The sequence below is a fragment of the Polypterus senegalus genome, chromosome 5, assembly GCF_016835505.1.
Source record: "Polypterus senegalus isolate Bchr_013 chromosome 5, ASM1683550v1, whole genome shotgun sequence".
NCBI classification, from domain to species: domain Eukaryota; kingdom Metazoa; phylum Chordata; class Cladistia; order Polypteriformes; family Polypteridae; genus Polypterus; species Polypterus senegalus.
The window spans coordinates 184606448-184627746 of NC_053158.1; the positions used below are offsets into that span (position 1 = coordinate 184606448).

The following is a 21299-nucleotide window of genomic DNA, read 5'->3' on the forward strand; positions in this document are numbered from 1 at the left end:
TCTCAAGTGTGCTTTTTAGCCCTTAAGATACTTGATATTTTCCTTCAGAAATTATTTTATCATGGTCATCTCATACTGCTTGTTAATGTTTTTCAATGTACATGCGTTAAGGCCTGTGTAAGTTGTCAGACATTAAACATGTACAGTATGACAAGGGGAATTTAGTGGTTGCTCCTCATTTTGGTGGAAATTAACAGAACCTGAAGCAGGATAACTAAAATTTTTAGTTTAACAAATCAACACAAGTCTGCTGGCTCACTGATTCAGCATCCTAGTCTCGAATCCTGTTCCTGATTATTATCTTGTTTGAAATTTGCTCATTCTAACCATGTGTGCATTCTTCTCGATACCTGGGTTTTCCATCAATGTTACAAAAGTTGCACTTGTTAATTGATGTGCCCACTATCTAGTTCTAATTCCTGCCTCATGCCTGATACTGCTAGGATAGACTTTGTGACTTTGAGAATGTCATGTTTGTTAAAACATAGCTGCAGCGTATTAGTATTATAGTTGGACCTTTGGGTAGGCAAATAAAATATAAAGCAGTGCTTACTCCTTAAATCAATAAAAAATTAAATTTATGAATAACAACAACAAACTTTCCAACACCAGTCTTTAGGCAGAAGTATAAGTGAAGTGGTCTGCTTAACACCCCAGATAAAATGAGTGTAAAGTACAGTGTATCCGGAAAGTATTTACAGCGCATCACTTTTTCCACATTTTGTTATGTTACAGCCTTATTCCAAAATGGATTAAAATTAATTTTTTTCCTCAGAATTCTACTCACAACACCCCATAATGACAACGTGAAAAAAGTTTACTTCAGATTTCTGCAAATTTATTACAAATAAAAAAATTGAGAAAGCACATGTACATAAGTATTCACAGCCTTTGCCATGAACCTGAAAATTGAGCGCAGGTGCATCCTGTTTCCCCTGATCATCCTTGAGATGTTTCTCCAGCTTAATTGGAGTCCACCTGTGGTAAATTCAGTTGATTGGACATGATTTGGAAAAGCACACACCTGTCTATATAAGGTCCCACAGTTGACAGTTCATGTCAGAGCACAAACCAAGCATGAAGTCAAAGGAATTGTTTGTAGACCTCCAAGACAGGATTGTCTCGTGGAGCAAATCTGGGGAAGGTTACAGAACAATTTCTGCTCCTTTGAAAGTCCCAATGAGCACAGTGGCCTCCATCATCCGTAAGTGGAAGAAGTTCGAAACCACCAGGACTCTTCCTAGAGCTGGCCGGCCATCTAAACTGAGCAATCGGGGGAGAAGGGCCTTAGTAAGGGAGGTGACCAAGAACCCGATGGTCACTCTGTCAGAGCTCCAGAGGTCCTCTGTGGAGAGAGGAGAACCTTTCAGAAGGACAACCATCTCCGCAGCAATCCACCAATCAGGCCTGTATGGTAGAGTGGCCAGACGGAAGCCACTCCTTAGTAAAAGGCACATGGCAGCCCAACCGGAGTTTGCCAAAAGGCACCTGAAGGACTCTTGGACCATGAGAGACAAAAATCTCTGGTCTGATGAGACAAAGATTGAACTCTTTAGTGTGACTGCCAGGCATCACGTTTGGAGGAAACCAGGCACCGCTCATCACCAGGCCAATACCATCCCTACAGTGAAGCATGGTGGTGGCAGCATCATGCTGTGGGGATGTTTTTCAGCGGCAGGAACTGGGAGACTAGTCAGGATAAAGAGAAAGATGACTGCAGCAATGTACAGACACATCCTGGATGAAAACCTGCTCCAGAGCACTCTTGACCTCAGACTGGGGCGACGGTTCATCTTTCAGCAGGACAACGACCCTAAGCACACAGCCAAGATATCAAAGGATTTGCTTCAGGACAACTCTGTGAATGTCCTTGAGTGGCCCAGCCTGAGCCCAGACTTGAATCTGATTGAACATCTCTGGAGAGATCTTAAAATGGCTGTGCACCGATGCTTCCCATCCAACCTGATGGAGCTTGAGAGGTGCTGCAAAGAGGAATGGGCGAAACTGGCCAAGGATAGGTGTGCCAAGCTTGTGGCATCAAATTCAAAAAGACTTGAGGCTGTAATTGCTGCCAAAGGTGCATCGACAAAGTATTGAGCAAAGGCTGTGAATACTTATGTACATGTGATTTCTCAGTTTTTTTATTTTTAATAAATTTGCACAAACCTCAAGTAAACTTTTTTCACGTTGTCATTATGGGGTGTTGTGTGTAGAATTCTGAGGAAAAAAAATGAATTTAATCAATTTTGGAATAAGGCTGTAACATAAGAAAATGTGGAAAAAGTGATGCGCTGTGAATACTTTCTGGATGCACTGTAAAATTGGTAAAAATCCTGCCTCTCTGGATCTAGAAAAGCTAGTTGAGGTACAATGGATGTATTATGTAGTGAACATGCACCCTAGGGGCCTCCCAGTGCAGACGTAGTGGGTAGTAAAAGAAGACATGGGCAGACCCAGGGTGTGCTTTTCAGATTATAAGTTTTGAGATATGGTGAATTCAATTTGGAATTTCTCACAACTGGTGACTGTTATGAGGAGTAGGGTGGCTATTTTGCCCACTTCTGCAATTTCTTCTCTGAACTCTATACCAGGGCACTCAAATGCATAGTAAAGTAAAGGACTATGTAAATTGTTCGATACAAAGTTCATTTCACAATTTTTGGATGCTGATAAAGTTATCCAGCAATAGTTTCAATAATACTTCCCTTATTGGAATGCACCTTTGATTATCTTGCTACCATGTTAAGCAAGGTTTCGTATGTTTTCTGTCCCACCAATACTCCAAACACCTAGGCCAACCATTTTTTGGTTAAACTTGTGAATAGAATAGCAATTATGTATTGAAGCATCTTCATTTATTTTATTGAAGATGGCATGCACAATATTTTCCTGATAGTAAGGCAAGCCATGGCATTATACATATAGCTTAAGGCCTAAAGAATTAAACCAGTAATGGTAGCTATATAAATTTGACATACTACAATGCATACAGTCTACTTCTGCAGGGTTATAGTTTTACATTCACAGACATTACTTTTGTGCTTCTTGAACTCTATCTTCCTTTGTGCATGACTTATGTCTTGAAAAGCTTCCTCAGTAAATCGTTTAAACAAATAAATCTATATTCACAGTCTAATTTCACTTAGCAAGCTCTAATCAGTGGAGTACACTCTCAAGTCGTATACGCACCTTTAAAAGAGAAATTGCAGTTTCAGCAGAGAGGCGTCGGTCCAGTGCAGACTCAGGAATCTAGGCTGATAAATGCCACCCATATCCCATCCCAGCAGCACGCCAACTCTCCACTTCTTGCTCTTCGTGCCCCTCCTCCTCTGACACTGCTTGCAGTAGTAAAGTTTTTAATTAGAAAATCTAATGACATCGATTAGTCATTAAGCGTTGATCTGTGTAGCCCCATTCAAGTGTGCCTTCGACTGATAACAGGCTCTGTTTGGGGAGGGGTGCAGGGGTTAGTAGCTGCTTGCTTAGATGTGGGAGCGAAGGGTGTCTGATTTGAGGCAGTGCACCATTGGGAATAGGCTAACCATAAGAAAAATTACAGTCTATAGAAGCAATAATGAAGGGAATTAGGCAACGGTTTAGAGTAAATAACATGATTAGCTGCAAAAGATGCCTTCTTTTTGAACTCTAGTGAAGCATTGGTCTTTAATATATAGCTAATGTAGTTGGATAAGATCTTAATGGTTTGGAGTACTAATGTATATAGTACAGAGATAGTCTACCATAGATAAACATTATGTTATCGTAATTTTGCATGACAAAATACTTCCACTTTAAGCTGTTGGAGAAACACACTAGATTGAGGTTTCAAATAAAATGCTTTTCATTTACTGTAAGTAGATTAGAGCTTCTGTAAAATATTCACCTGTAACAAAAATACACTAACATACTAATACAGTATGGATTTTTCTATTGCCAGTAAATTTAATTTGATGGAATTTAAGTGGCTTCAAGAGCAAATACTGTCTGTGAACTTATGGAGGGTGAATAATGATCTTTCAGTAACTTTCCCAGATATTAAGTCTCAATTGTCTTAAGATGTTTATTTCTTTATTACGTTGCTTGCATTTTTCAATGTTTATATACCAATTATTTTCACCTCTTTTAAAATCTAAACCTCTGGTCATCACTCATTTCAGAATATTTTCATTTTAAAACAGGCCAGGTAATGTTATAAGTATATTTTTCTTTTAAATTTTCCAGGGCCTTTGGCACAGTCATCAAAACATTCTCCTTCAAACAGATCCATCCGGACTCGATACAAAATAGTGAAACGCAGTACAGTTGGGGCATCTTCAGCACTCTACAGTACACCTGTATTGACTTGGAGAGCGCAAAAAGTTATCTCTGCCAGGTACCTTATTGATAATTTTTTTTTACTCTACACATACTCATTGAGTTATGAGAAACTGAACCTAATATTCATATTGTTGAAGTTTGATGAGGTTTACCAAGGGAGCCCTTATTTTCTTATTTAGAACATATGAACAAGTGCAGTGATTCTTTTAAAAACAACTGTCGAATTCTCCAGGTGAAATACAGCTAAACTATATGTCCTTTGTAATAATTTACCCAGTGAGAGTCCGGCATTTCGGCTCAGGTAACAATGCAATGTTTATATGAGGTTGTGGTGCAGGAAAAAAATCGAAGTTGAAAATTATGGGAATGGCAGAAAGCTGTTGACTGATTTTATTTATTTATTTATTTGTTGTTTGTGCTGCATTTATGTCTTAAGTACAGTTTTGTTGTATGTATTACTAGTTAGAAAGTATTTATAATTTCTGTTATATTGATTTCATAAATACATTTTTAATTTTCTTTTCTACTGCTCACTTTGATTTTCACTTTAGTGAATATTTGCTTTTTTACCTTACCTAGTGACTTAGTTTTTATTTTTAAGGTGTTTTTCACAGCAATTACAGGAAAAAGAAACCACAAGCTAATATGGATGGCTAAAAAAAAAAGTTAGGAGTGGACTATAACTATTTTTTTTGGTAGAGGTTGTACATTTATTGGAATCTATTCAAAATATAAAACAGGTTCAAGTACTGTATAAAAATTGTAATAGTTGGTTAGGAGTAAAAACAAGTTAAAACACTGGGTTTAACATGAGTATGTTAGGAACAAAAGAATCCATTTTAACATGTACTGCAAAAAGCAGTCAGTGTGGTTAATGTAGCTAGGTAGCTAAAACATTTACACAAATGAACAATTTATATGCAGTTTAAGTTTTAACCATGTTAGATTGATGAAAATCATGCAATTATTATCTTGTACAACTATGACTTTAATATTTCTGTCAGGTTGCCATCATTTTAGAAGGTAGGTTTATATTAATGTACATTCTTTTTTAATATCATTAACCAGGTTTCCATCCAAGGAGTTTTTGCGAAAAAATATTTAGCTCTTCAAATTATAGCTGATGGAAATGCTAATTATCGATAAAATGTTGTACATGTCGACATAATATTTTTCCGTTTAACTTTAGCGCATAAATTCCATATCGATACTTCAGATGTCGCAAAAACTACATTGGAAACACTTTTGTCGGAAAAAGGGCTTTAACGCAAATAAATGTGTCACATGATACATTTTCATCACGCGTGCAATCAAACGAGAATAGCGGAGCGGTTCGCATGGTCTGATGAAGAGACTCGTTATTTCTCGTTATGAGCCAATGCAGTAGCGGATAGGCTGGGTCTCCTGCTACTAAAAGGGGTACCTGAACTCCCTCCACATCAACTGTAGCCTAGGGGTGTCTCTCAGGATGTCTATAAATAATACAAAAACCGCAAAGGTAATTTACTGAACCAGTCAAAATATTGAGTAAACCTGTGTTTCATTATCTAAACATGTTTTTCTTATTATTAAATGGCAGATGTTTTAGCATATATGAGAAATTCTCTCATTAATATTAACTTTAGTTTTTTTTTTGATTAAACGTTATTTTGTATTAATTCAAATTTCAGTTTTAATTAAAAACCTTAAGGGAAGCAGGTTACAGTACTAATTCAGTTGTTATCGCACTGAGAAGTGATGTTGAAAGGTAGGCTCACCTGTACAGATCCGATGCTGCAAACACGGCTGCATCATGAGCACTTCCAGGACTGCCAACGCAAATGTCTCGTATCATGCACCTGTCATCAACAAGGGCCTGGAGAACAATAGATGGCCATCCTTTGCAATTAATGTAATCGCGGTAGCCTTCCGTCGGGGGAAGAATAGGCACATGCGTGCCATCCAGCGCACCGTAAATCTGTGGCACAAGATGCACTACTCTATACTCGGCACAGGTTGCCAGCTTGTAAAGGGCGATGGCAATCCGCTTTTGGGTTGGAACCGGTGGTCGGTGGCAACTTGTGATGGGCGCAACATCAGGACTGGTGAATCCACACAACATTTCAAACGTCGGCCGTGTCATTCTAAAATGTTGCAGCCAGAGATTTTCTGTAAAGTATCTCTTCACCACCTTCTCCCAGAAGGTCTTATTCTGTCGTCTCTCCCATACCTGTGGGTTTCGCCCCACTGGGGTACTTTCTTCGAGCTCAAGGGCTATCGGACAAGCAACTGCTTCATTCTGCTGTCGTCTTCGGATATTATGTACAATTCCCATTATTTGTGAAACTGAAATAACAGTAAACTGGCAAATTTCAAAAAACTGTCTGAATAATCTCTCCATTTCTTTGTTTCTTTGTTTAGTGGAGGGGGTGTAACGTGGGTAGATAATTTGCGACATACACAAAATTATGTATGGAAACGGCTCAAGGGCAGATTCTTTTTTCGCGATACAACAAAACTTATGTGACAGTTCGTTTCGGGGGGGGGATGACGTCATCACGCACACCATTTTATCGTTAAAAAGCCAGTTGGATGGAAACAGGCTGGAGACAGCAAATTTCACACATTTTTTTTTACGTATATTCTGTTTGTCAATAACAAAACGTCGCAAAAAACTGGATGGAAACTTGGCTACTAAGACTTATTGTGAGATAGCCATTTCTTGAATTTTTAAAGATTATTTTTACTCTGTAGATAATTTGAAATTTATATCAATCGTTTATTTGTTCAACTTACTGTGTGATATAAATATAGTTCCTTTTCTTTTTCTAACAAGGCCTTTCATAATGCAGTTTTAATTGTATCACATAAGGCTAACCTGGACTCAGGTTTGAGTGAAATTAATTTACTTTATAAGAGCTTCAGATCATTTTGTTTGAGGGAGAGATTTATGGTAATCCCACCCTTATTCCCACACTTTTCCTTTTTAGCATCTCACACGTGTAACGTTTTAAGCCCTTATTTAAATCTTTCATACTGATTAATTGTAAATCATTAATGTGGCTGGTGTTTGCCCTGAGCAGTTAAACTTGAAGATTCCCAGTGATGTGTGTCAGCTCTGCTATGCATTATTATATCTGGAGTTAAGTCCAGTTTAATTAAAAAAATAATACAAAATGTTTGATGAATGGATTTTTATTAAAATAAAGATATAGTTGCATAATTGTTCCTAAAGAAATATTGAGTCAGCTGTCTTAGAGTTATTAGATAAATACTGCTTATAGCACATCACTTATCCTTTTGATAAATAATTTTTGGCAAGTAAATAATCAGTTAGGCTTGCAAAGTAATTTAGTGGGGAAAAGCCTTTATGTGCATACAGTACTCAGAAAAGTTTGCTTGGTTTTCTTTGTAGTTTTTATTTTCCACAAGTGTAAGAGCCATTTTCCTAGTTTTATAAGATTCATGAATATTTTACTAGATGAAAATGTATAATCTATGGGAAGTTCCTATAACCCCCGTAAATAGAATTATATTGGTTTATTCCTGCCATTTCTAACAGCTTTGAGTAAACAATATTCTTCAGTTAGTGATAGCCTTGCCCATGACTGATGTATGGAAGGCATAAGGTTTTAAACCGTGCTAACCGGCCTCCAGCGTTGCGCGGGAGTCTATAACCGGTGAATTTCCCAAATGAAAGCAACAGAACATAGAAATAGAGCAAACAGTTTTCTGATTCACATTTTATTGTAAGTTTCTCCACTCTGGATTGTGTCTGCTGTGGCGTTTCAGACCCCGTTGACATAGACTTTCTTGTGGCATCTGAAGTGGACCTTCCAATTCCACGTCTTTTTTTTTGGTGGCATGGGTATATTAGCGAAAAGCAGGACAATTATAATGTGTTACATGGTTTAATGTATGGAATAAGCACCACAGTGAGATGAATTTACATTACTTACAATACGGTGGAAATCGAACAAATAGCACTGGTCAGTCAGAAAGAGCAACACTGAAATCGTACTGTCAGTCAGAAAGCGAGGAAATAGAACCACAAATACGGAAAGCCAATGAGAAAGAGTAGCACTGAAACTGTACTGGGAAAAATGGTGGGAAGGGTTGCTGTGTTTGTAAGGAGTGTCTGTGTTGAACCGTGATGCCATGTAATGAACGTTTGGGGAAGATAGTGGGGGAAGGATGCTGTCTTTTTAAGGCAAGTCTTTGTATAAACATGCGTTTATATAAAGGACATTGGTGAATGAAATACAGCACTATCAGTGGGTGTGGGAGTGTGATGTGTGGAAACGCGGGTGTGTCAGCCGGTCACGCACACTGGGTCGTTCACGTTTTACCTCTATACGGCTTGGCAATGTAAAGAAACATGGGTAAAGAGTGACGCACAGAGACCAAAGCTGCTGCTAGATGGCGCCACGGTGAAGTTCTGTTACAACGTGCAGGCATCTTAAGTATGGGGACGTGTGCCGAAAGTTGTGACGGTGAAAAGGTGCCCTGCGGTTGAGCACGAACAATTTTCTGAACCAAACATACCCCATGTCCACCTTCTGGTCACAAAAGAGCCCCATCCCCAGTTTGGTGGTGAGCGGACGCCTGGTGCAGATTTGTATGGCGGACAAACAAACAAACATACATACATCGACTCTGCTTTATATATTAGATTTGTGGAGAATGTTAACCTTTAAAGTTATGCATGAAGGTCCTGGGAAGCAAGTAGTTTTCGGGAATAGGTCCATAAATCCCCAAAACCATCACTACCACCAACTCGATCATTCATGTATTTTTCTTGCATATTAATGATCATCTTAATTAGAAATCACATTTACTAATGTGAATGATAAAATACGTATCTCTAGTTGTGATAATATTTTTACTTCCAGTATTCCAAAATACAGTAGTCTTAGATTTACTAGTGGTGAGATGCTGCTATGTTAATGTAAGCATTCATATGAAGTCTACAGACTAAGACTGCCTTATTCTCTTATCTGTATCTCTTATTTTTTTTATGTCAAGAACACTTTTTTGGCAGACTGGAGCTGACATCTGTGACCAGCATCTGGACCAGTTTTATATGGCTTGGTCTGGCCTATTCATATCTTTCTGTGTTTTTTTCACGAGTCAATGTTTGTAAGTGTTCTTCCATCTAGCAGCTGTTACAGAGAACTTTGCTAAATTCCCATTAGGTTCAAGGTCAAAAGACTTTTACTAATTTCATCTTACTGGTTATTTTGTCAAAGATCCACAAATTTATTGCTACTTCTAACCTTTAATTGTTGGTTTAGGCAATTAACACAAGGTTCTTTATAGACTATAAAGATATTTATAAATCTTAATCTGTAAAACTAGTTAAATACAAATGTTTAAAATAAGTCTCTTTTTCCGTCTAAAATGTTCAAATTTAGTGAGTTATAACATTTAAAAATAATTTCTTATAATGCTAGTTAAATATGTGTTTTTAAAATAGCAGTCTTATTTAGAGTGTGTGGAACAGTTTAAAATTACATGATTTTATACTAACAAAAAGATTCTAGGTATCTAATGGTTCAATATGTAAAATCAGTTTAGTTAAATATAAATAACATTTCTATCTCATTATTAATTAATGACATAATTTTCAAGAGCCTTGAGATAAAAAAAAAATTTATTACATGAAGTGGTATCTTTTGACTGTTTATTTTTCATTGTTTAGTTAAACAAACTGGGGCATGTTTAGTTAATTAACAGCCATCTAAATGCTTTGTTGTTAGCACTTTTTACAAAATGTTTATTATAATATTGGGTTAAAGCTAGGCGGTACTTTATGTCCACTTACATAAAGAATAATCCTTTTATTAAGCAAACCCACCTACACTAAGCCTAAATTCAGAGGGGTCCTTGGAAAAAAAAGCCTGTTCCAGAGTGCACACAACCTCTGGCTGTGGGCCAGCTAAACCACAGGTTTTAACCCCATGGAATATGTGCAACAAGACCTAAAGATGGCAGTTCACAGATGCTTTCCATTCGATTTAACGGAGCTTCACAGGATCTACATGACAGAATGGCATAAACTGCCCAAATCCGGGTGTGCAAAGGTTGTCGAGATTTACCTAAGAAGACTAGAAGCCGTAATTGCTCCCAAAAGGGCTTCTACAAAGTGCTTCTACAAAGTACTGAATTATGGGGCTTAATAATTGTATGAGTGACAGACTTCAGTTTTTGATTTTTGATACATTTGAAAAAATGCTTTGAAAATATGTTTTCACTTTGTGATTTTGGTTTATTAAGTATATATTGTTGGGCAAAAATGACAAATTATCCATTCAACCTCAGAAAAAATGAGCCAAAAAGATAGATTTTTTTTCCAGCAACAAAAAATGTTGTGTAACAGAAACTTGTAAATGCCAAAATGTCAACATAAATTCAGCAAGAAAATCTAGTGTCCACTGCCGTACTGATGCAGATTTAGTACATGTCTTTTCATGTGTTATGTTTTGGAACAGTCACCAATGCACATAGATACTGTTGGAGCAGATGTTGATAGTTTTGTTGTAATATTTTTTCTGCTGCTTGCACACAAGAGCAAGGAATATCAGGACATTATCTGCACGATGGACATGCCCATTGTGTTATTGTAACCTACCAGAGTGCAAGGCTTTGTTACTTCCACATTTCCCCTGACATGAACATTGGCAGTTGCTGATTTATGAACAGTACTTAGGAGGCAAACATCTTTCTTGTTCCACTTGATCACATTGCCATTTTGCCACTTAGTACTGTACCACACTTGTATCCTGATGTATTCATGTGACTGGGGTCCCCAGGCACTTCATGGCGTATTGGTGATACAACTCCATTTACATCAGTTTCCCTTAGAGGTAAAAGTAGTTCAGGTAAGGTATAGAAACTGTCCATCATTATAAAGTAAACCTGGTCAAGCAAAGGGTGTGCCAGTGACACCGCTTAGATGATGTTGCAAAGCCATTGTGACTGTATTTGCCATCCCACTTGGATCGTCTACTGGTGTAATTTATTAAGTTTCAAATGTAGCCAGTGTTTGCTTCACACAGCATGTAGAACGTCATACCATGTTCAACTTCATCTAATGCCTGTTTGGGTGCTAGGTACTGTATTTACAACAGCCTTTCTTTGTAATGCACAAGACTTTCATTAATGCTTACGTCACAATCACGAACATACACCTTCTGCATATGTTTGATGATCACCTGATACACATTTCATGGTTTGTAAATTTTCAGTCCTTGGTGATTGGCTTTATCATAGTCATTGTTATTAGTGAAATGCATGTATTTCATACTTAGTAAAAAAAAATAACATTAAATCATAACTTTGCTAGAAGTTTACCCATTATGATCTGTAGTATCAGTAGACTGAAAAACACACACATATTGTATGCAGCAACAAGCAAATGGTTTACTGTGACTTTTCTGATACTGCTCGTAAATTGTCCAGCTAATCATGATCAACAGACACCTTAAATTGATGTTGGCTGTAAATGGACAATGAGAAGGTGCAGGATTATCAGCACTAGAGATGAACATAATGAACATTTGTGAAATGTGCAGGTCGGAATCAGCTGAGCAGGTGTCAGTTTCACTGTCTCTGTCAATGTCTGATGACAAGTTCACTTCGTCATCACTATGGCTTGATAAACTGGCTTTACAGATTCTCATTTGATATTGTGTTTTTGGATAAAGGCTCCATCCCTCTCATGAATATTGATGAGTTATCACAAACTAGCAGAAAGCATAAATATACTGAAGATTTCAGGCAGCATGATGTTATTCCATCACTAGATGGAAGCAGAATTCTTCTTTTTTCTGATGCTTCCATTAGGGGTTGCCTCAGCGGATCATCTTTTGCTCTGCCCTTAGCATCCTTTTACCAATTTGCCCAGCATCTCTCCTCTGCACATGTCAGTACAATCTTGCCTCTCTGACTTTGTCTCTAAACCATCCAACCTGAGCTGACCCTCCAAAGTACTCGTTCCTAATCGTATCCATCTGTGTCACACCCAATGCTAGATGGCAGCAGAATACTTTCCAAAAATGTTTTGCACTCAATTCAATAAAGCAGATCATTATACATCACACCGACTGTGACTCAATAATAACCATTGTTGCATAGATTTCCAAGCCAGAGTTCTCCTCGGGGTTAGCATCAAGGTGCTTAAAATAACATCTACACCCAGGTAAAATGTACAGTAAGTGAAGGGATCTAAATACTTTCTAAAGCAGCTGTATCTTTTTTGTGTATACTCTGTGTATGTATGTATCTATATATAACTTCTACATATACATTTTTTTCTTTTTAAAGCAGTTTATGGCACAGTTTTATTTCCAGTTAATTAAGCAAAAATTGATGCAGATACTTGTAGCAAGCATCTTTTGCAAATGTAATGACAATTGATGACTATTTATTTAAATTGTCAGTGCACTTACAGTATATGAAACGTGCCCTTCATATTTGTCACCTAGCATACATGTCTTTTGCAGTGTGATCAACTGTGTTCATCCTGCATTCTCTATTGAATCATCCTACTTGCATTAAATATTTCTTGATTAAAACCACAACATTTTATTTTATATTGTATTTTATTTTTAGACTTTTAAGAAAATATAAAGTACAATATGTGCTGGAGACTGGTGATCCCCTAACTTTGGATATGGATTTGTATTGGCTTCCATATTCTTAGATTTGACAGGGAAACCATATATAGTTCATGCTTCCTTGCTCAGTCTGGCCATAAACTTCATCAAGTAAATTGAGAGAAAGAGAGGAGCAGTGAACAGCATTGATGGAAATGGATGGCAGCGTTAATTAATATTCACTGAGTGCTCATAAATTGGCACAGCCTCCTTTTCTGAGAATAAAGGTTAACCGTACATAAAATGGCAACTCTGGACATGTGTCCGGTGAAGCCTCCTAGTGTGTGTACAGTATCAGCCTGCCTCCATCTTAATGTTGCTTTGGCTTGACACTGGTGCACTGATTCTTGCAGGTCACAAATCCTCACAAATGCAACATGAATAGTTGCTTTGTATCCTTAATTTTGCAGTGTAGAATGATTTGAGCTTACAAAGCAATCAAGTACTATTCCCTGTATGCAGTTGATTTGTTGTGTGGTTCTCTGTATTGTATGTTTTGTTGAGTTTTGTATGTAAGGTACATTTGTTGCTGACATTTTATTATGTTTTTAATGTCCTTTACATTTACTGGAAGCAAATGTGAAATATCTGTAATTTATGATGAAAGGGCTAGAACTGTTATTTACGCAACACCTCCAAAACTCCATATGTAATACAAAATGTATGCTATATCACTGTTAAGAATTTTATTTATTTTGTACAATATTTTACTGTTTAATTGTTTTTAAAAGGAACAGTGACAGTATATGATAGTATAATAAGTGCAAAATTAGGACTATGAAAGCACCTCTAAGCTTGCATATTTTTTAAGTTACAAATACTAACAATGCCATGTATTACATTCCCCAAGCCACAGTTTGCTCTGTTTGTGCAGCTTTTATGCTTCCAGGATACCTTCAAATTAATAAAAAGAATATTAAAAATACTTACTATTAACAGAACCTGTTTAGACCCACTTAATGCAGTTTAGTGTTGTGCCTGGCCAGAGTTTATCCCTACAGAACTGAGCGCAAGGCAGAAAGGAGCCATGGATGTGGGAAGTCAAATTTAGTTCTCAATCCTGCATTCACTTATAATCACACATGCTATGGACATGATTTGAAGTCATCAGTTGCCCGAACAACCACTTCTTTAGGAATTTGTGAGGAAAACAAAAGTACTCGGAGAAATGCACAAGCAGATGCTGAAAGAACAAGCGGACTCCACACTGACAGCAACTAGAAAAGAGCTAGAACCTAGGACTCGGCATCTGTGGAGCAGCTGCACTAACCACTGCACTGCCGTGCCGCTCCAGTTACTTTTAAAGAAAAACGTTCAAGTATTCAGTATAAGCACAACATGGCAGCGTTTCTGAAAAGTGAACGCACAATAATGTGTTGTGAAGAGAATGTGTTAATCATCAACTGATTTAACTTAATTTTAATTTTCAGTTTGTTGTGCATTTTGAACCATCTCTGCTTTTTCTTTTATGTTCACTTTCAGCTTGTTCTAAGCAAGTACCTATAGGTGAAAGCCTGTGTAGGCGTTGAGAGGAAGAAAGTGTGTGGCTTTTTTTTTTTTTTAAACTCTTCACGCTTTATAACAACACTGTGCTGTACATACTTATAACAAAGGATCTGAAGTTGTTGGATCTTAGCAATGCAAACTGTAACTTACAACCTTCCCTAATACTACATAATTTAGTTATTTTATTTTAACTGATGCAGAGATTGATTCTTGTAGTGCTAGTCTTCTCTGTTATAATCTGTTCTATGATCTAGGTTATTAGATATGATTTTAAATAGGGTTAGCTGAGTTTTTTTTTTAATTTTCGGTTTAAATCTGTGCTGAACAGTAGCCAATTGTAGTAAACATATAATAGTGATAATGCAAGGCAATAATGTTTGATGAGGGTGTAAAGAAGTAATGTTGTAGAGTAAAGGCAATTGTTCTGTGTGATCCAGATCTATAGGACACAGTGTAAACACTCTTACTGATGGAATGTGAGAATGACAAAACTTCTAAAAATATTAAAATTTGTTTCTTTGTCAGTATCGTCTAGTCAATCACTTTCTGCCAGCATTTCCTTCAGCAATAAAGTTTTATATTTTATTTATTTTAGTAATAGGTGTTATTTTTTTACTAAATTAAAATTATTATCCATCATTGAAGAACTCACAATTTTTCATTTGAATGGGTTTCTGTATGAAAATGTCCACTTTGTATTGATGTTCAACTTTGTACAGCACATGGATTCAACCTTTTAAGTTTGCCTTACAGAAATGAGCAGTGACAGGTCCCCAAGTGCTGTAAAAGTTAATGTAATAGTCACGGCATGCTCTTGTTCATTTTTATAATTTTTATTTTATGAAACAGTCAGGGAGCTTAGTGACTTATTACTATTCATTTAGTAGGATGCAGTAAATATTGATTTAGCTAGGGGTTTTCAATTTAAACCGCTCTGCGATTATATAAAATATTACTGTGCTTTGAAATTAGGCTTACCGATTGCCTCAGCTAGTGGCTCGTTAAAAAAAAAAAAAAAATGTAATTTTCCCCATGCAGTATCTTCGTTCATCTTTAAAAAAAAAAAAAAAGAAAACATGACCAGACAGTATTTTGGAAGAACCAAAATTCCTTATTAAACCCAAGACCATTTGGAAAATCTTTGAATCAAAGATCGTTTCCTGTGTTGTTTGCAGAAGTACCTTATTGTTGAACATTGTACAATTTGTGTTTTTCTTCCTTCACAGTAGATGAAAATTTGGATGTGAGCTTTGACAGTTGGGTTGGATACAGTCTGCATCATCCTAGCATGACAAAAAGTTGTTTCCCAGAAAGTTGTAGTAAATATAAGAAATGGTTTGAATTATTCTATATAATTTGTTTTCTATGTTTAAACAGTTATGAATTACATAATGATTAAATTCACAGTTCCACATTATTTCACTGTCATGTTCTAAATATTTAACAATTTTTACTTCAAGTTATTGTTAGTTGATTTCAGTGTAGTACTTCAATTTGTGAAATGAATGTTCCAAGAGATATTTTATTCTTATGATCTTGTGCTATAAGAAATGTTAGTTGAGAGACAGTGTCCCATATGGCTTAATTTTACCATTGTTCATTTTCCTTTATTGATGGATGAATTAGAAGAGCGTCTCTTAGAAATGAGTCAAGACATCTTCTGAGAACAGTATATGGAGGTTGCATATCTGTTAAAGATTGCACTCAGTTTCTTCAGTCAGCGCTTAATTGGCAGTTCTCTTGATTTAGCAGCCCGTGAGTGTGCATTGAAAGAATGACCATTATAAATCATGGTCCTCCTCTGGAAAATAGATATAATCTCAACATTAACAGCATTAATAGTAGCAGGATCTGAATTAAGAAAGCTATAAAGTATAGAAATAAGATTATAAATTTTTTAGGATCCACCCCCTTGTCCTTGTGGTTTTTAAGAAAAGGGAAAAATCCTTCCCTCATTAGATATAGGTGTGATTATCTTGCCTTGCTCATCATGGTAGAGGTATTGCTGTGTTGACTGGCAATAATTTTTGTCTGCTTTACTGGGGTACAACCAGGCCAGAGCTAATCAGTTTTAGTGCTTTAATATTGATCTAAACAGGACAGCCAACACAAGGTAATGGATCTACTACCATATGCTGTGTATTTATGTAACAAAAAGTGTATGGAAATGGAAGGGCTTTTTGCCTAGTTAGAGTACTAGTTTCAAAAAGATGATACAAGATTATTTTTATCCTATAACTAAATAAAACCAGTCTTTGCAAGCAGAATGTCCACTGATTTTAACAAGATCTGATGAATGTTACAGTGCCTGTTCCACAAGTTGTAGGCTACTGTTCATCATGTTTATCATCATGCTTTTTTAAGCTGTGTTTATTAGACTTATGGTAAATATTTTTTTCTGATTTGCATGAAGTGAATGCATTAACAGTAGTGTGTTTATTGTTTTACATATTTTAATGAAGACCAGAGAATTACAGAGAAATAGGCCAATACAGACAGTACAGTTTGTAACATTGCTATTATAGTCAAACTCATAAATGTTTTATGATATCCGTAGTAGTAGTACTAAAGCTAGCTGCAGCATGCATGACTCTCGGCTTACTAAGTGCAAAAACATCTTATGCAGTAAGCAAACACTGGCTCAGTTACATTCTGTCATCAGCTTTCGTGCTTAAAAAATAGTCAGTAGTGATGTTCTGTGTTCACATGCTATGATAGTTTTCTGAGTTGCCACTTCTGACATCTGACATGTTTCAGGAGAAGACTAAACTTGTTGTGAAGACAGGGTAGCAAATTAACAAAGTGCAATTAAAAATAAGCTTCTGTGTGTATGTGTGTGCAAATAACAAACAACTAAATGTATTAAGCATTTATCGCATTACTCCAAATGCAGTGTGACAAAAAGAAAGAAAATAGGTTTTACCATATAGCATGATGTAATTTATCCCGGAGGTGCATTTTGTATCTTATGTTAAAGATAGAGATCTTAGAATCATTTAGTATCATTTACAGTTTGAAAACAGTCCATGACATAATGTTTAGTTTGCCATTTCAGATAACTATACATAATAAACTTGGGAGTGTTATTTTTTTTTCTCACTCCCATCTTTCACAGCAGTGATTTGGACGCTTGCAATTAGCTATAAAAACACATGTAAATGTTTTTGCCTCTTTTATGTGGGTACGTTTGAATCTCAGACCCAAGATTTATAAAGTTTTACATACTGCTGTGTATGCAGTGTACAAGGCACAATAAACTGTTCATCTGATTGAGCTTAATCAATAGAACTATTATGTAAAATTTTCACATTCTTAAAATGCAGTTAGTGGCAAGAACATTTTTTCACTTTACCCTACAACCTAAGGTAAATATGAAAAAACTGACACACATATGGACACTCTAAAAAAACTTAAACATACACAGAGCCACGTCTCTTTTGTTTTTGTGTACAGTGTGCTGAACTGACACTGTAGCGATATAAATGTCACTTAAAGATATTTAAGTTTTCTTTCTGCAGTTTTTCCTGCAATGTACTGGTGCTTGTCCAGGGCTGGTTCCTTATGTGGGCCCAATGCTACTTTGCAAATCTCAGTGAGGTAAAGTGGGTTTGAAAATATTATTCTGTTCTCCTGTTATAATGCTTGTTTAAAAAATGTGTGTATGTTAACTGGTTTATGATTTCTGCGGTTGACAAGGTTTGGTGAGAAATAGGTTGCACTGGATTTTTTTTTTTATAGCTCTTCATCCAATTAGTACTTGTTTCAAACTTTGCTCAGGATACAGTTGCCCAACCCTGACCACTGATTGATTGATGCTCCGGTTAGACTTGTCTGACAAGACTTGTTAAATTACAGGTAATATTATTGTGAAAAAAGCATTACAGAAATGTGCTGTCAAGGAAAATTTTACATAAAGAAATGTTCTCTTACTCAAACTGAGCAAAAAATTGAAATTCTCTGTCTCCACAAAAAGTCCTGTTTTAACTTAATTTTAATTTTAAATTAATGTTTGAGAACTTCTAAATAGGCTCAGGGTTAGGACATTCACATGGTTCTGAGGACATGAAGTGCACATATTTTTCTGTTACTTCTTCCAGTAACAGGTATATATGCACACTCCTGCAATTTCCATCCTTGGGCTAAGTAATCAACTTGCCTTTGGGTTGTAGATTACAGCAACAGAGTTTACAGAGAAAACACCTTGTAGATATGTGAGAATGTGCAAAATGCTTTGAAACAGTAACCTTAGTTCATGTCTGGACAACTGAACTACCATCATCTCTGTTTTGTTATGACTTTGCTGTTGCATGAGCACACACTGCTCCATAAACTTTAGATAGACAGTGGTTGTGAAGCAAACCACATATGAATTTGTTTACTGGTAATTTCTAGATGATGACCATTTGATTCTTCTTGGTATCCAAAACAGTTGACTCATAAATTCCAGGGACTGCTTGCACTCTGAGAGAGTGAACAGCATTTTCATTTTCAAGACAATTTTTTTTCTTTTTTTATGCATTTCCATTATGAGTTTGGTTAATTTCTTCCATACCATTTTTTGACATTTCATGTGCTTAATTTTTACATATACCACAATTTTTAATGTTTATTTCATGCACCTTAATTTTCACTTATATTTATGCATCCATTTTTAATATTTATTTCATACATTCATTTTATGACAATTAATAAAACTCTTTTTATATTCATTTAATTCACCATTTTTTGCTTTTTTATTTGTATTTTTGTTATTTCCTGCATTCTTGTTGTTAATTTTATGCATTTTGTGTGTGTGTGTGTGTATGTATATATATATTATCAGGAACGAAAGGATGCCACATCGTTTGATGGAAATGAAAATGATCAACCTACAGAGGCCTGAATTCAAAGACGCCCCAAAAATCAGAATGAAAAAATTATGTGTCAGGCTAGTCCATTTTGCCAAAATTTAATTTCAGCAACTCAAAATTGTACGCAGCACTTTGTATGGCCCCTGTGTTCTTGTATACATGCCTGACAACATCGGTGCATGCTTCTAATGAGATGACAGATGGTGTTGTGGGGGATCTCCTCCCAGATCTGGACCAGGGCATCACTGAGCTCCTGGACAGTCTGAGGTGCAACCTGGTGGCATTGGATGGACCAAAACATAATGTCCCAGAGGTGTTCTATTGGATTTAGGTCAGGAAAGTGTGGTGGCCAGTCAATGGTATCAATTCCTTCATCCTCCAGGAACTGCCTGCATACTCTCACCACATGAGGCCAGGAATTGTTGTGCACCAGGAGCCACTGTACCAGCATAGGGTCTGACAATGGGTCCAAGGATTTCATCCTGATACCTAATGGCAGCCAAGGTGCCTTTGTCAAGCCTGTAGCGGTCTGTGTGACCCTCCATGGATATGCCTCCCCAGACAATCATGAACCCACCACCAAACTGCTCATGTTGAATGATGTTACAGGCAGCATAATGTTCTCCATGGCTTCTCCAGACCCTTTCACTTCTGTCACGTGCTCAGGGTGAACCTGCTCTCATCTGTAAAGCACAGGGCACCAGTGGTGCATCTGCCAATTCTGGTATTCTATGGCGAATGCCAATCGAGCTGCATGCTGCAGGGCAGTGAGCTCAGGGCCCATTAGAGGACATGTGGCCCTTGGGTCACCCTCATGAAGTCTTTCTGGTTGTTTGGTCAGAGACATTCACACCAGTGACCTGCTGGAGGTCATTTTGTAGGGCTCTGGCAGTGCTCATCCTGTTCCTCCTTGCCCAAAGGAGCAGATACTGGTCCTGCTGATGGGTTATGGACCTTCTATGGCCCTCTCCAGCTCTCCTAGAGTAACTGCTTGTCTCCTAGAATCTCCTCCATGCCCTTGAGACAGTGCAGGGAGACACAGCAAACCTTCTGGCAATGACACGTATTGATGTGCCATCCTGGAGAGGTTGGACTACCTGTGCAACCTCTGTAGGGTCCAGGTATCGCCTCATGGTACCAGTAGTGACACTGACTGTAGCCAAATGCAAAACTAGTGAAGAAACAGTCAGAAAAGATGAGGAGGGAAAAATGTCAGTGGCCTCCACCTGTTAAACCATTCCTGTTTTGGGGGTCATCCCATTGTTGCCCCTCTAGTGCATCTGTTGTTAATTTCATTAACACCACAGCAGCTGAAACTGATTAACAACCCCCTCTGCTACTTAACTGACCAGATTAATATCCCATAAGTTTCATTGACTTTATGCTATACTCTGATTAAAAAGTGTTCCTTTAATTCTTTTGAGCAGTATATATATATGGTTGTGCGCTATGAAGGAAAAAAAAATCACAATGTTGCAATTCCGTAAAGTAAGACTGTATAAGTGAAAATAGCAATGAGTGATTCTGATGTTTTTTTTCTTTTAAGAAATATTTTTTCTCTCTCATGCAGAATCAAGGTACACTGTTTAGTTGAAAATTAAATAGTGACACTATCCATTGTGGTATTGTTTGTAGCAGTTCTGTATGTTTATTTACTAGAAGTCATAATGCTGTGCAAAGTAAAAAAAAACAAACTGTGAAAACAGTCTTACTGTTCATGAACACTTCTCTGTTCATTCTTGTCAGATGAAGGTATGATTACTCACCTGAATTCTGTTTAGATTCTCATTACAAATCGGCTAGCTAGTTATTAAGTATTAAGCTTTCTTCATATCATTTTTGTAAACTCTTTAACATTGTAAAGGTAAAAAAAGAATAAAAGCATAAAAACAGCCCTTTAATGTTCTTTTAACCAAATTTTGATTGCAAAGCTACTGTCACATTCCAGAGTTCTCTCAGAATAAAGGGAAATGGTATGATTTCATTAAAC

General features: G+C 36.8%; 1 protein-coding gene across 2 annotated transcripts in view; it reads left to right on the top strand.

The window, feature by feature from the left end:
- The window catches only part of zc3h3 (zinc finger CCCH-type containing 3), a 243221-nt gene that overhangs the window by 131942 nt on the left and 89980 nt on the right, over positions 1 to 21299 (top strand). For both annotated transcript variants that reach the window (XM_039753748.1, XM_039753747.1), the window contains exon 4: positions 4222 to 4372. In XM_039753748.1, the coding sequence (XP_039609682.1) occupies positions 4222 to 4372 (151 nt within the window). The remainder of the gene's footprint in view (positions 1 to 4221; positions 4373 to 21299) is intronic.